The 16260-nt window shown below is 41.0% G+C and overlaps 1 protein-coding gene across 5 annotated transcripts in view; it reads left to right on the top strand.

Moving 5' to 3' along the window:
- LOC147019103 (1-phosphatidylinositol 4,5-bisphosphate phosphodiesterase eta-2-like) overlaps nt 1-16260 on the top strand; it is a 236147-nt gene that overhangs the window by 133889 nt on the left and 85998 nt on the right. The window contains exons 6-9 of one of the 5 annotated variants that reach the window (XM_085899377.1): nt 6832-6959; nt 10223-10393; nt 11292-11385; nt 11810-12013. In XM_085899377.1, coding sequence (XP_085755503.1) covers nt 6832-6959; nt 10223-10393; nt 11292-11385; nt 11810-12013 — 597 coding nt within the window. Of the gene's footprint in view, nt 1-6831; nt 6960-10222; nt 10394-10742; nt 11023-11287; nt 11386-11809; nt 12014-16260 lie in introns of those variants that run through there. The other 4 variants (XM_085899379.1, XM_085899378.1, XM_085899380.1 and 1 more) reach the window with 4 other exon arrangements.

The following is a 16260-nucleotide window of genomic DNA, read 5'->3' as shown; positions in this document are numbered from 1 at the left end:
CTATTTCATTTGAATAAATTCAATCTGATTCACCGCAAAATATCCAATTGATTAAGTACATCACATTGCCCATTACCCAGAGCGTGATTGTATCACCCCCCCCCAAGCCCCCACAGTGACTCACAGACACACACACACACACACACACACACACACACACACACACACACACACACACACACACACACACACACACACACACATTTTTACTGTGAGTAACACGTGCAATCCTGACAACTCAACAACAAAGCCAACAACAAACTCCCTCCCCACTCTATCCCATCTTTGCTCCTATCCATTCATCCATTGGGACCATACTCTGTTCATAACATTAGTGCTGCCTAAGCAGGCTCCTTGGCTATTGGGTACAATCCTGGACAGGTCACAACTCTGAAACAGGATACCAGCATGCTGGCACTCATTTTGCCGACCTCAGAAGGATGACAGGCTGAGTCAACCCCATCTGGTATTAATTCAACAGCTGAGTGGGATTTGAACTCAGGATCCTAGGATCCCAAGCCCACCACCCTAACCATTAGGCCAACACCAGGCATATCTTTGCTCCCCTCCCCCCAACCCCTCGTCTTTACCTTTCCCCTCCCAACCCTAAGGCATCAATCCCCTTCCCAACATTCAAGCCATCAACCCCCCCCCCCCTCCAGCTCCCACCGACAGTCCTCAACAAGCTCTCCAAACCCTCAGTCTTCCTCTTCCAAAGTTGTACCATCTTTGCTCTCACCCTCCTCCCACTCATAAAAATGAACGGGAATTCCTGCATCGAAACAGCAGAATATTTAATGCTTTCTGCTCCCCTATCATGCGATCACCGACTTCACAGAAACCCGTCACCATCGCCTGTTCAACTCAAAATTTTAAGAGAGAATAGTCAGAAATAATAGCAAGGACCTGCGTAACCTCTGCAGTAAAACTGTTGCTTGTGAGAATGGGTTCTAAAGGGTAAATGCTAAAAGGTTCTAAAGGGTAAATTCTAAAGTTTTAAAGGGATCTCAAGGGTTCTAAAGGGTAAATGCTAAAAGGTTCTAAAGGGTAAATTATAAGTGGTTCTAAAGGGTAAATTATTAGGGGTTCTAAAGCATAAATTCTAAAGTTGTAAAGGGTTCTAAAGGGTAAATTCTAAAGTTGTAAAGGGTTCTAAAGAGCAAATTCTAAAGCTGTAAAAGGTTCTAAAGGGTCAATTCTAAGGGGTTCTAAGAAGTAAATTCTAAAATTGTGAAGGGTTTTAAAGGGTAAATTCACAGGAGTTCTAAAAGGTAAATTCTAAAGTTATAAAGGGTTCTGTAGGGTAAATTCTAAAGGGTTCTAAAAGGTCAATGATTAAGTTGTAAAGGATTCGAAAGAGTAAATTCTCAGGGGTTTGAAAAGGTAAGTTCTTTAGTTATAAGGGGTTCTAAAGGCTAAATTCGAAAGTTCTAAGGGGTTCTAAAAAGTAAATTCGAAAGTTCTAAAGGGTAAATTCTCAGGGGGTCTGAAGGGTAAATTCTAAGGGGTTCTAAGGGGGAAATGCTAAAATGTTCGAAGGGGTAAATTCTAAAAGTTTTAAAGGGTTCTAAAGGGCAAATGCTGAAGGGCAAATTCTAAAGTTGAAAAGGGTTCTAAAGGGTAAATGCTAAGTGGTTCTAAAGGGTACATTCTAAAAGTTTTACAAAGACACACATTTACAAAGAGAGAATTGGGGTCTCCTCCCCTCCCCACTTTGAACCCCTCCTCCAGATATGCTACCCCAACTGAAACTATACTTGGGGTACCCTTAGGCAACATTCAAAATTTGGTTTGATTTAGTTCAGTAGTTTTTAAAGCATATATATATATAAACAAACAAATTCACTTTTATTGTACTTGTATAGTTACTACACCCGTTACCTACGGGAGCAGCAGGAAGGGTCATATTAATATCCTCTCTGGGTATATAGATTACAGTAGATCTAGGCTTGAAACGCCACGAAAAGCTATTTATAAACATTAATATGGCGTCCAAGGAGGAAAACCCCTGTGGGAGGGGGGGATTATTATTGGTTCACGAAAAAAATTTTCACGAAAAAAATAAGTGACCACTATATTCGTTATTGTTGTCTGTCTATCTGTCTGTCTGTCTATCTGTCTGTCTGTCTATCTGTCTGTCTGTCTGTCTGTCTGTCCCGAGCATAGCTCCGTGGGTTTTGATCCGATCCTGACAAAATTTTGGTGGGAGGTTTATATCATGATCTAGTTGTGTTTTCCTGAAAATGGGCGTGGTGCGCCCATTATGGGCAGAGCCACGCCCAAAAAACATGTGTTTTTAGGGGTAGCCGATTTCAATTTGCATCTTCTCCGAGGGGGTTTGTCGAATCTGACAGGGGTTTCGGTATTTGGTTAGCCCAATGGCACCTGCAAAGCCCCACGGAGCTCGATTTTTCATTTTCATTCCAAGATCAAGGTCACAAGGTCACGAACTTAGAAAATTGCGAATTTTGACGTATAAAAATTTCTTCTCCGAGGGGTTTGTCGAATCTGGCAGGGGTTTTCGGTATTTGGTTAGCCCAATGGCACCTGCATAGCTCCACAGAGCTCGATTTTTCATTTTCGTCCCAAGGTCATGGCCACAAGGTCACGAACTTAGAAAATTGCGAATTGTGTTTTTAGGGGGTAGCCGATTTCAATTTCCATCTTCTCCTCGGGGGTTTGTCGAATCTGGCAGGAGTTTCGGAATTTGGTTATCCCAATGGCACCTGCATAGCCCCACGGAGCTCGATTTTTTTCATTTTTGTCCCAAGATCAAGGTCACAAGGTCACGAACTTAGAAAATTGCGATTTTGACATAAAAATCCATCTTCTCCGAGGGGCTTCTCGAATCTGGCAGGGGTTTCGGTATTTCATTAGCCCAATGGCACCTGCATAGCCCCACGGAGCTCGATTTTTCATTTTCGTCCCAAGGTCAAGGTCACAAGGTCAAAGTCACAAGGTCACGAACTTAGAAAATTTCGAATTTTGACATAAAAATCATACGACCGCCCAAACTTTGAGAGCTAGGATGACAATATTTTTTATGCATAATCTTGAGGTCATTCCCCATCTAAAGTCTTGAAACCATTTTGCTCTATCTCGAACACCTTGCCCGTGGCACCCCCTTCAAGTTTGTTTTTACGCTGATTTCATCAAAGTATGGATAATCCGATGAGTGCGAAATGCCATATAGCCTATATGACGTTATATTGTTCCTGGAATGTTCCAAAGGAAGTTTTGCACTAAAGGTCATAATCCTTGACCTTTGACCTTTAAAGGTCACAAAGGTCAAATTTTCAAAGTTGTGGGAATCGAACCAGGTTTTCGACCTTCTTCGACGAACTAACTCCAATAAGCTATAGCACGTATCCTGTTTCCTTATTTTAATGTCCACAACATTGTTTTGGGACCTTTAAAGGTTATGCAAAGGTCAAATTTTTTAAGTTGTTGAACGAAACCGGGTTTTCGACATTTTGCAGCAAATAACCTGTCACTCGTACCACATCATGTTGATCATTTTTATAACTTCGTCAAACATTATCACATTGTCTCATCCTTGACTTCTGAAACAATCTACATCATCAAATACCGCTCGTGAACCATCGTCGTCTTCAGACTTGTTAGTAATAATATTGTTTTGTAATAACATTAATATTTTGCTATTATCATTGGTGTTTTCATTCGCCCGTCCTCCATGCAGCAGAAGACAAGGTTTTGCATTCACTTTTGTGTGTCTGTTTGGGCTGTAACATATTTACCATTTGAGCTTTTGCCATCAAATTTTCAACAAAGCTTTATTATGCGAAAATGGAGAAGACAAATTAATAACTTTTGTTAAAATAATTTTCATTATTATTGTTGTTGTTGTGATTATTTTTCAACCCTTTTTTTTTTGGCCTTTTTTTGCTATTTTTTTTGAAACATTTTTTTTTCCTCAGCACCCACTTGTCCGATTGACAAATTTTTCAGGGTAGGAGCAACCCCCACCCCCTCCCCCACTACGGCGAATATTTGAATGATAATTCTGGCGTCATAGGTCATGTAGTACGGCAGCAAACTTGGATTAAATGCAAAAAAATAAAAACATTATTTCTCTGAAACTGCTGATCGGAAAAAAATTTATACTTGGCACATCTCATTCTACTCCTGATGAGGAATAAAAGATTGTAAGGATGACGTCATTGGTGAAGTGATACACCAGCAATAAACTGTTTAATCAAAATCCTTGTTTACCATTGAGATTCAGTGTGTACGTCCAGGCCGTAACATTTTTACCAATTGAGATTTTGTCATCAAATGTTCAACAAACCTTTATTATGAGATTGTGGAGAACATAACTTAATAAAATGTACAATTTTATTTAACTGTCATTTTCATCAAGTTGAGTTTGAGTACAAAGCAAAGGTTGATGGGCTTTGAATTTTCAGATGCTTTCTAGTTATCCTCCGCCATCTTCGAAGATGGATGGAGGTTACTGTTTTCACCCCTTTCTGTTTGTTTGTTTGTTTGTTTGTTTGTGAACAGTATTACGGAAAAACTCCTCGACAGATTTCGACGAAACTTGGTGGGGGTGGGGGGGGTAAGGTATGGTCCAAGGATCATGCCATTAAATTTTGGACTTGGTTCCCCCCCCCCACACCCAAAAAAAAAATTGTTAGAGAAAATGTTTTTTATTTTTTTTGCATTTTTACATGTTTTAAGTGATTTCCAAAGAGAAAATTTTTTTTTTGCATTTCTACATGTTTTACGTGATTTCCAACCCCCCTCCCAAATAAAGTAACCCACCCCCCCAAAAAATAGATAATTTTTTTTTTTTGCATTTCTACATGTTTTAAGTGATTTCCAACCCCCCCCCCAAAAAAAAATTGTTAGAGAAAATTTTTTTTTTGCATTTCTACATATTTCAAGTGATTTCCAACCCCCCCCAAAAAAATTGAGAAAAAATTTTTTTTTTTTGCATTTCTACATGTTTTAAGTGATTTCCAACCCCCCCCCCCAAAAAAAAATTGTTAGAGAAAATTTTTTTTTGCATTTCTACATATTTCAAGTGATTTCCAACCCCCCCAAAAAAATTGAGAAAAAAATTTTTTTTTGCATTTTTACATGTTTTAAGTGATTTCCACCCCCCCAAAAAAAAATTGTTCCCCCCCCAAAAAAAAAAAAATATATATATTTTTTGCATTTCTACATGTTTTAAGTGATTTCTAACCCCCCCCCAAAAAAAAAATTGTTGGAGGAAAATAAAATTTTTCGCAACTTTTTTTTCAACAAAATTTCGATTTTTTTTTTTTTTTGCATTTTTACATCTTTTAAGTCATTTCCAACCCCCCCCCCCCAAAAAAAAATGTTGGAGAAAAGAACTATAACTGATAGCACTGTTGACATATTTAATGAATAAGATATAAGGTTCACTTGAGTGACCCAGCAGCATTGGTGGCGGAGGTTTTGCACTCTCCCGAGTGCTCCCCCTCTAGTTACTTTTGTTATGAGAAGCGGCCTTGGAAAAACACCACGATAAGCTCTCTATACACATTAACATGCATTTTATCCAAGGCGGCAAACCCCTTTGGAGAGGGGGGGGAATGAATTCGCGACAACCTTCATCATGTGACCCTTAGTCCTCCTGTCAACTTTGGTTGAGATTGGATAACTAATGACCAAATGTATCACAGTCAGACAGACAGACACCAAGTTGCGCATTTTAGTATGGTCGATATTACTTTGGTTTCTGTTCCCAACAACTGGCTGCTTGAATACCTCCATCATTAGTTGGACCAAGAAATACTCGGCAAACCACTACATCACATGATTATTGTGTGGCCGTTATGATGTTTGTTTCTTTCCCTTCACTGCTAAGCTCTGGAATTCTTCACCTTCTCATGTCTTTCTTAATAGTTATAACCTTCTCCTTTTCAAAAGGCAGATTTTCCAGTGCCTCGAAAACTCTTTATTTATTTTCCTTCTCTTCACTTCTCTATTTCTTCAGTTCTTTTTTTTTTGTTTCATTTAAGGCCTGGCCTTGATGAGGATGATACAGTCCGTGACAAATCTATAACGTAAAAAAAATAAAACATTTTTAAGGTTAACATCCATCAACAGTTTGTTGATCGGATCTTTTGTCTTCCTTAATTCTTTTTATCCATAGACGGTTTAGATATGTAGTCCCTTTGGATTTTCTTTTTTCCTCGTACCCTCTTGCCATACACATGCAAAGTGGGCCAAAATTGAACTTATCTTGTAACTTCCTGGTCAAGTTATAATAAACACCTGAAAATAGGTTCATACCGGGCATTTCCCTAATTTGACCCAAATTGTCTCAACACAAATGAGTTTGAAGCGTTTTAACAAGTGTCCGTGGGTTTATCTGGAAATGAAAAGTTTATTTTATATATATATATATATATATATACATATATACGATCATGAACTTCAGTTATCAGCACTTCAAGGGTCGCTTTCATCGCTAGAATATTTCAATTGATTCCAAAGAACGTCATGATCAGAAGCGTTCACCGATCATGTTCTTGCATTATATGTTTTTGAATCTCCAAGACGGTCGGTTGAAAACTTGCATACAAGGCCAGTAAGTATGTCTCCTGCATTTGTATCACATTTAAACTTCTCGCCCACCACAATGTATTTTTCCACATTCCTCAGGTGTAGTAAACGGCAGCAAGTTTTGTGCCATATTTGAGTCGTACCTCCTTGCATTGATGGCGACCCATTTAGCTGCAGACTTACTGACATCATGCTCACGGCCGAATGTAGTTGCTCCTGGCCCTTTATTCCAGGCATTGCTCTTTCCTTGATGAGTAGTGGTGGTGGGAACATGGTTGCAGCAGACATTTGAGGAGGCTGACAAAAACGGAGACGGTTCTCTCAGCATCGAGGAGGTGCTGCATCTGATGCACAAGCTGAATGTAAACTTACCGCGGCGCAAGGTCAAGCGATTGTTCAAGGTAAGATGCTCGGTCCACAATGGGTTGGATTTAAATAAGTGTCGCTGATTTAGCCCTTTGCAAGGAGGATTAGGCCTTAATAGATTATGGCATTAACATCCGAGCAATCCTACCTGAATTGGCCGATGTAGCCACACAAGAGAGCAACAAACTGTTTGTACATTAAATGTCCAGGTGGGCTTGTTTTTAGGAATTACGTTCGACATAAATTGCTCACTTTTCGTTTGTTGGCTATCGCTGTAATATCGCAAAATTACTGTGCCCTCATTTTGCAGAAAAGTATTCTCTCTCGAGCGTTGTGTTCAAGGTGTAAAATGGTGACTCAAAAGGAAAGTGACTTGTTTTTTTTTTAATAATGTCTATCATCAACGCACATTTGAAGGCAAGGGAAAGACACTTCCCTCCATATCTTGGTTCTGTGATCACAAAATAAAGCCCCTTTGGAAATCTATGACGAAATTTTCCGGATGTGACGATGATGTTTCCTGAAGTCACCCTGCCCGAGAAGTCCACCTTATCCTTCTAAATGGGTTGGATTGTAAATCTGAATGGCTCATAGGTCATGTGTATATATATATATATATATATATATGCTCTAACCCTGGAGGCCGCTTTGGCTTCTTTGGATGCTAATGTGTATTATATAAACAAGCCTGTTGCATCTATAATGAATGCGCTGCATAAGCTCTCCGAGCAGGAAGTATTACATTATTTGCCTTTATCATTATACTGTACATATTATGCACCATTATGGTGACTGGTGAGTTATCAAGAAGCAGGGTCCCATCCCCTGCATAAATACATACGAATTCTCTCACAAGGAACTTCAACGCAGGAGAAGGCCATTGCACTATGATTGCCATCCTATGCTTGGTTGTTTGTCCATGCTCTATCTTTTATAAATGCTGAGCATCAAGCAAGGAAGCAGCGTGTACCATGTTTTTTTTTAGTATTCGGTATGACTTGACTGGGTGAGGTTCAAATTGCCGACCTCCCAGACTCGGAGTGAACATTGTATCCATTACGCCACCAAGTCTTATGAAATAATTTTTTTAAATGCTGTTGTTGGTGTTTACTGTAATTCACACAGTGATCTGGCTGTGCTGATCTATTAAAGCTGCAGATCTCCGAATTTGACTTTAATAGCACTCTGTGGCAGTTCCTTTCCAAGCATTTGTGAATTAAATTCAGTTTTTCATCTCAACTTACACTTGTTGAAGTACGGGTCATTGTGTTGATTAGACTAAGACCAGTCAGTTAAACCATCGGATCATCGTGATCGAATTGGAAAGCAAAATATTGTGTCATTTTGTTTAGATGTTGAATACTGGAGGTCAAAGCTTGTCATGGAATTTGGAAGGATGCTAAAAAAATAAAATCGGATACAAATGGAATTACAGGTAGTGGCCAAAAAAATGGAAACGCCAATGTAAAGTCACTTAGTAGAGTGTTAGGCCACCACGTGCGGCCAGTGTGGCCTGTGTGTGCCTTGGCATAGAGTCCACCAGCGTCTGGAATTCTGCAGGAGGGAGGCGGAACCATTCCTCCACGAGAAAGTCAATCAACGTACACCTGTCCGATGCAAGTGGAAAACGCTGTCTCGGGCATCGTTCCAGAATATCCCATAAATGTTCGATTGGTTTCAGATCTGGTGACTGAGAACGCCTCGACATATGGATGACATCAGTGTCATGCTCATCAAACCATTGGGTGACCACACGTGCTCTTTGTATGGGACGTTGTGGTGGGGGGGAGGTCTCCACTTGCAGCCATGCTCGCCATAATTATGGGCAACCAGGCCTGTGCAGCATTTTTATACATGACCCTAAGCATGCTGGAATGTTATTTGCTAAATTAACACTTGGGCCACATCTGTGTTGAAGCCATTGCTTGGTATCCCTAATTTACCCAGGTATTTCCTTGTTCTTTTTCGTCCACTACCTGTAGGTCAGTGGGTTATGACAATTGCATTAGACTTTGAAACAAGGACAAATGTGTCCAAGAGCAGCGTCCTAAAGGTTTTGTCAGCTAAAAATAAAAAAACAACAACTTCCGATATTTTGTCACGTGCCTTGATTAAGCCAATAGCGAGACCCTTCATAATGTATTTACGAAATATAGTGCATTTACGAAATATAGTGTATTTATGAAATATAGTGTATTTACGAAATATAGTGTATTTTCGAAATGAATAATGTATTTACGAATTTGCAATACATTAAATGGAATAATCTTTAAATAGTAACGTGAACTTTTCGAAACTTTAAAGCAAATGTCCGAATATATTTAAAAGTTCATGATAGACGCTCTAAAAAGGAACCCTCAATGCGAGGATGTGTACAGGTGTTCAGTATTTAAGGAGATCCAGATCGTGTATATAAAAGAGCTGAGTCCAAATATAAAGGTTTTGTCTGAAGAAGAAGAAGAAGAAGAAGAAGAAGAAGAAGAAGAAGAAGAAGAAGAAGAAGAAGAACGCCGAGCGTTCTTAGAGCAGCGTTCGCTATGCGAGACGCTGCTAAAAATGGTTTTCTTCCAATGAGCAAAACCAGTCACAGATGTGTATAGTATTTCACTGAGTGTGGTTGCAAACAGCCACATGCCTGGTGTTGGCTTAATGGTGAGGGTGGTGTGCTTTGTATCCGAGGGTCCTGAGTTCAAATCCCGCTCACTGTTGAATTAATACTAGGTGGGGTTAACTCGGCGAGTCATCCTTCCGAGGTTGGCAAAATGAGTGCCAGCATGCTGGGATACTGTGTCGGAGTGGCGACCCGTCCGGGATTGTGCCCAATAGCCAAGGAGACTGCTCAGGCAGCACCAACGCTCTGCACAGAGTATGGTCCCAATGGATGGATGGAAACAGCCACCTGGAGTCCTGCAGGGAGTGGCAGGAATAGACAGACTTGCTTACAGAACTCCCACATTTCTGTGTTGTCAAGATTTGACAAATGATGTCGAGAGTGTTTCTATGGCTGCAGAACCATTTGAATCCCTCAAGACAAACTGAGTACCTCCTTTTCAGGAGAGTTGCTCTACATTGCTTAACCCGACAGCTTAACCTGGTATAAGTATGCCTACAATACCAGCCGGGGCTTGTATAGATGGGAGAGATATAGACTAAGGAATGCCGCAAGTTCACGATTGTTTTATTTGGATGTAAAGCTTGCCACCATCAGAAATAAGGTTGCGCTGGATGAATGGCTGTGATAGATTGTCAGCATCAACATCTCTCAGGATATTGCAATGCAAATATGCTCTCTCCATAGGAGGCAGACACGGACACAGTGCAGGGAAGTCTGAACTTTGAAGAATTCTGTGCCCTTTACAAGAGCATCTCAACTCGGCGGGACCTATACTTACTCCTATTCCGATATAGCAACCGACAGGAACATCTGACCTTCGAACAGCTGAAATGTTTCCTGCAGACTGAACAACAGGTGTGAGCTGACTGCTGCCTCTCTTAAATAATATCTCCTATGACTTCTCATAAGATATGCTCATAAATCGATGAGGAGCTTGAATTGGCCACAAATATCTTACCAAGAATCAGAAGATCCAAATGCGGATGTCATAATTTTTACGTCCACCACCGAAGGTGAAGGAGGTTATGTTTTCACCCCTTTCTGTCTGTTTGTCTGTCTGTTTGTGTGCAGGATAAATCAAAAAGTTGTGGACGGATCCGGATGAAATTTTGTGGGCACGTTCAGTGTGACAAGGACGAACTGATTACATTTTGGTGACGATCCGGATCCGGATTCGACGACTCGAATTTTTTTCAGTGATTCTTCACCGTTGAGAGATCGGGCGAACCCGATATGTCGCACGACATCTCAAAAAGTTGTGGACGGATTCGGATGAAACTTGGTGATTCGTGTGACAAGGAAGAAGTGATTCGATTTTGGTGAAGATCCGAATCCGGATCTGGATACGAGAATTATTTAATTTTTAAAGCGATTCTTCACCATTGAGAGACGGGGCCAAAAACGATATCGTACTGGATCACATGACATTTCAAAAATGTATTGGGCCCGATATGTTCTCATGGATCAGGCATTATGTGGTGGAGGTATGTGATCTACCGAGTGCCCTTCTAGTTTTCTTATGTTTTTATTCTCTTTTGCCACCAATGAAGACTGCTCGTTTTGTGCTGGAATTAACCACAACTACATTTTTGTCAAGGCTTGGTGTAATTATTATTACTTTGACCAATTATTATTAGTGTCGATAAATATTTAATGGGTGTAACGTGTCCTTTGTGGTTAAAAAAAATATATAGAAACATTGATTCTTTGTCTTCTGTTCCTGCGTCTGGCTGCTCGCGTGTCTTGGAGGCAGATGCATGACGTAAGCGAAGAACATTGTCGAAGCATCGTGGAGAACTTTGAGCCTTGCAAGGAGAACAAAGTGCGTGATGTCCTTGGCATAGATGGTAAATGACACTTAATGTTCAACCTTGAACGTCCAATCGGGACCGCCGACTCATTGTCTTCCCATGCTCAGGATGACTTGAGAACCGCAATTTCATTTGAAAGGTCAATTATAAAAGGAATTTCTTATTTTTAAAACACTTAACCAATTGTACGCCCCTTTAGCATGATTTAATTATTTTACACTGCACCTTCCCCATCCTTCAGAGACCATATAGCAACAATTTGGGCAGTATTCATAACTCTGCTCATTTTCATGTGGCCATGGATGACAATGTTTGGCTTTGACTGTCTTACCATGTCCAAAGTTCCCAAACACTCTTATCTGACTCTGACCTTGTTCCTTCACTCGTTTATTGAGCTGTAAATCTGCTGAGTCACAACCTTTACTCTTGCACGCATTCTGCTCTCTCCCTGTGTCTTCAGGCTTTACTAATTATATGAGAAGCCCCGAGGGTGACATTTTCAATCAGAGCCACTTGAAGCAAAACCAGGATATGAATCGGCCTTTGTCACAGTATTTCATTGCCTCATCTCACAACACCTACCTGACGGGGGACCAGTTGATGTCACAGTCTCGTGCCGAGATGTACGCCTGGGTCCTGCAGGCCGGTTGTCGCTGCGTGGAAGGTGGGTATCGAGTGAAGGAGGTTCTGATGGATTTCGGTTTGAAATTGCATCTGCAGCGTTTGCATTACATGCTCGATTTTGGGTGGACAAAGGATTTATATATTAAAAAAAACAACAGAGACGCATCCTGATTTAAATTATGAGTTGGTAAAGAAAAATCTTGCCTTTTGTGCAGTCTGGATCTTCAATTTGAGCAAAAGATTATTGCAAAGTTCCTGACAATATGACTAAAATATGGAAATTATTTCTGTATGTCGAAAGAACATGACTAAAAAAACAAGACTGGCATCAACTTGAGAACAGGAGTCTTGTATCAGTTTGAGAACAGGGGACTTGTATCAGCCTGAGAACAGGGGACTTATACCAGTTTGAGAACAGGAGACATGTATCAGCCTCAGAACAGGAGACGTGTATCAGCTTGAGAACAGGAGACGTGTATCAGCTTGAGAACAGGGAACTTGTATCAGTTTGAGAACAGGGGACATGTATCAGTTTGAGAACAGGAGACGTGTATCAGTTTGAGAACAGGAGACGTGTATCAGTTTGAGAACAGGGGACGTGTATCAGCTTGAGAACAGGGGACTTGTATCAGTTTGAGAACAGGGGACATGTATCAGTTTGAGAACAGGGGACTTGTATCAGTTTGAGAACACGAGATTTGTATCAGTTTGAGAACAGGAGACTTGTATCAGTTTGAGAACAGGGGACTTGTATCAGCTTGAGAACAGGATACGTGCATCAGTTTGAGAACAGGAGACTTGTATCAGTTTGAGAACTGGAGACTTGTATCAGTTTGAGAACAGGGGACTTGTATCAGCTTGAGAACAGGATACGTGCATCAGTTTGAGAACAGGGGACTTGTATCAGTTTGAGAACTGGAGACTTGTATCAGTTTGAGAACAGGGGACTTGTATCAGTTTGAGAACAGGAGACGTGTATCAGTTTGAGAACAGGGGACGTGTATCAGCTTGAGAACAGGGGACTTGTATCAGTTTGAGAACAGGGGACATGTATCAGCTTGAGAACAGGGGACTTGTATCAGTTTGAGAACAGGGGACGTGTATCAGCTTGAGAACAGGGGACTTGTATCAGCTTGAGAACAGGGGACGTGTATCAGCTTGAGAACAGGGGACTTGTATCAGTTTGAGAACAGGGGACATGTATCAGTTTGAGAACAGGGGACTTGTATCAGTTTGAGACCAGGGGACGTGTATCAGCTTGAGAACAGGGGACTTGTATCAGTTTGAGAACAGGGGACATGTATCAGTTTGAGAACAGGGGACTTGTATCAGTTTGAGAACAGGGGACTTGTATCAGTTTGAGAACAGGGGACTTGTATCAGTTTGAGAACAGGGGACTTGTATCAGTTTGAGAACAGGAGATTTGTATCAGTTTGAGAACAGGGGACTTGTATCAGTTTGAGAACAGGGGACTTGTATCAGTTTGAGAACAGGGGACTTGTATCAGTTTGAGAACACGAGATTTGTATCAGTTTGAGAACAGGAGACTTGTATCAGTTTGAGAACAGGGGACTTGTATCAGTTTGAGAACAGGAGACTTGTATCAGTTTGAGAACAGGGGACTTGTATCAGTTTGAGAACAGGGGACTTGTATCAGCTTGAGAACAGGGGACTTGTATCAGCTTGAGAGCAGGAGACTTGTATCAGTTTGAGAACAGGGGACTTGTATCAGTTTGAGAACAGGGGACTTGTATCAGTTTGAGAACAGGGGACTTGTATCAGTTTGAGAACAGGGGACTTGTATCAGTTTGAGAACAGGGGACTTGTATCAGTTTGAGAACACGAGATTTGTATCAGTTTGAGAACAGGAGACTTGTATCAGTTTGAGAACAGGGGACTTGTATCAGTTTGAGAACAGGGGACATGTATCAGTTTGAGAACAGGGGACTTGTATCAGTTTGAGAACACGAGATTTGTATCAGTTTGAGAACAGGAGACTTGTATCAGTTTGAGAACAGGGGACTTGTATCAGTTTGAGAACAGGGGACATGTATCAGTTTGAGAACAGGGGACTTGTATCAGTTTGAGAACACGAGATTTGTATCAGTTTGAGAACAGGAGACTTGTATCAGTTTGAGAACAGGGGACTTGTATCAGTTTGAGAACAGGGGACTTGTATCAGTTTGAGAACAGGGGACTTGTATCAGTTTGAGAACAGGAGACTTGTATCAGTTTGAGAACAGGGGACTTGTATCAGTTTGAGAACAGGGGACATGTATCAGTTTGAGAACAGGGGACTTGTATCAGTTTGAGAACAGGAGACTTGTATCAGTTTGAGAACAGGGGACTTGTATCAGTTTGAGAACAGAGGACTTGTATCAGCTTGAGAACAGGAGACGCGTATCAGTTTGAGAACAGGGGACTTGTATCAGTTTGAGAACAGGGGACTTGTATCAGTTTGAGAACAGGGGACTTGTATCAGTTTGAGAACAGGGGACTTGTATCAGTTTGAGAACAGGAGACTTGTATCAGTTTGAGAACAGGGGACTTGTATCAGTTTGAGAACAGGGGACTTGTATCAGCTTGAGAACAGGAGACGCGTATCAGTTTGAGAACAGGGGACTTGTATCAGTTTGAGAACAGGGGACTTGTATCAGTTTGAGAACAGGGGACTTGTATCAGTTTGAGAACAGGGGACTTGTATCAGTTTGAGAACACGAGATTTGTATCAGTTTGAGAACAGGGGACTTGTATCAGTTTGAGAACAGGGGACTTGTATCAGTTTGAGAACAGGGGACTTGTATCAGTTTGAGAACACGAGATTTGTATCAGTTTGAGAACAGGAGACGCGTATCAGTTTGAGAACAGGGGACTTGTATCAGTTTGAGAACAGGGGACTTGTATCAGTTTGAGAACAGGGGACTTGTATCAGTTTGAGAACAGGGGACTTGTATCAGTTTGAGAACAGGAGACGCATATCAGTTTGAGAACAGAAGTGTTGCATCAACTTGAGAACAGGAGACTTGTATCCTCATGAAAATATGGAGACTTGTTTCAATTTGATACCATAGTGATTTGGCTCAGCTCGAGAACATGTGAGGACTCTGCAGCAGCTCGAGATCATGGATGTTTGTGATATGTTATGTTTCCAAAGCATTGCTGTCAAACCCAGCAAGTTAGTTCCAGCCATGCTCTGCGCTCTTGTCTCATCGGAACAGTCCTTTCAGACCAGCCACCCCCCACTGCGATTTCCTCTGCTGAGCCCAAACAGAGTAACAATGTTCCCGAGTTATTGACGTGTTGCCAAAATGATTCCGACTCACGAAGTAATTAACATTGGGCATTATACACATTGCTCGTGCTTGTGTTTGTACGCATTTTGCTTTAATTATCGTTATCTATGTCAACACAATTTGGCAGCCACGAGAAAACCTCGATGTAAGAGCTTTGCAGTGGTATGTTGGCAATAACATCTCAACCGTTACATCATGAATCCGAGTTGATTATTTCTCTAATGGTTCCATCTGGCACCCGATTCACTTAGTGGACATAATACGGATAGAGCTGATGCTTTTGTGTGTATTCTGCTGTTTACATGATAACCATTACTTGTTAAAAAAAAAAATGAAATGACTTCCCTGCGTAATGTTACCCGCAAATGGGTCAGGATTACAGTTACAAAAGATGATTAGTTTTTCATGTTCCACTGTCACAGGGTTTTTATTCATCCATTCGGAAAGCTCATCTTTGATTGAACAACAATTTAATGGACGTCATGTTGATAGCCGTTGTATCTATGATGTGGCTCCAGAAGGGGGTGCTCTATCATGGGGGCTGTCAGTTGGGATTAAGGTAAAAGGTGTGCAGCAAATGTCATTGTTAAGTTATTTGACAAATCTAAATCCAGCAAAATCAGAACCTCACCCCCACCCTCCACCCCAAGTATTACAGTCAAATGTGGTTCACACGCAATGCTGCCAGTCGAATGGGGTGTTTTGTGACGTCAGCAATTTTCACTCACACAGACACACACATACACACATGACCTCGTTGCCAGATTGGAATACAAGCGGAGAACAAAGGAACGTGCTTTCACAAGTGAAGTAGAAAATTAGTGTTATTGTGCTTTGTCCTGGCCAAAAAAAAATCTGCGTCAAAGCTTGTCCGAAAGCTCAGTTATTTACTTGGACACTGTCTTGGGAGCGATATTATAACAATACATGTTATAGGCAACACCGACCCTGATGAATTGCCAAATACAGCACGAACCAAAAGCGAGACAAACTT

This window comes from Eptatretus burgeri, chromosome 10 (genome assembly GCF_056783735.1).
Source record: "Eptatretus burgeri isolate ZD-2024b chromosome 10, Ebu_testis_v1, whole genome shotgun sequence".
Taxonomy (NCBI): Eukaryota; Metazoa; Chordata; class Myxini; order Myxiniformes; family Myxinidae; genus Eptatretus; species Eptatretus burgeri.
This window is presented reverse-complemented; position numbering and strand designations above follow the sequence as displayed.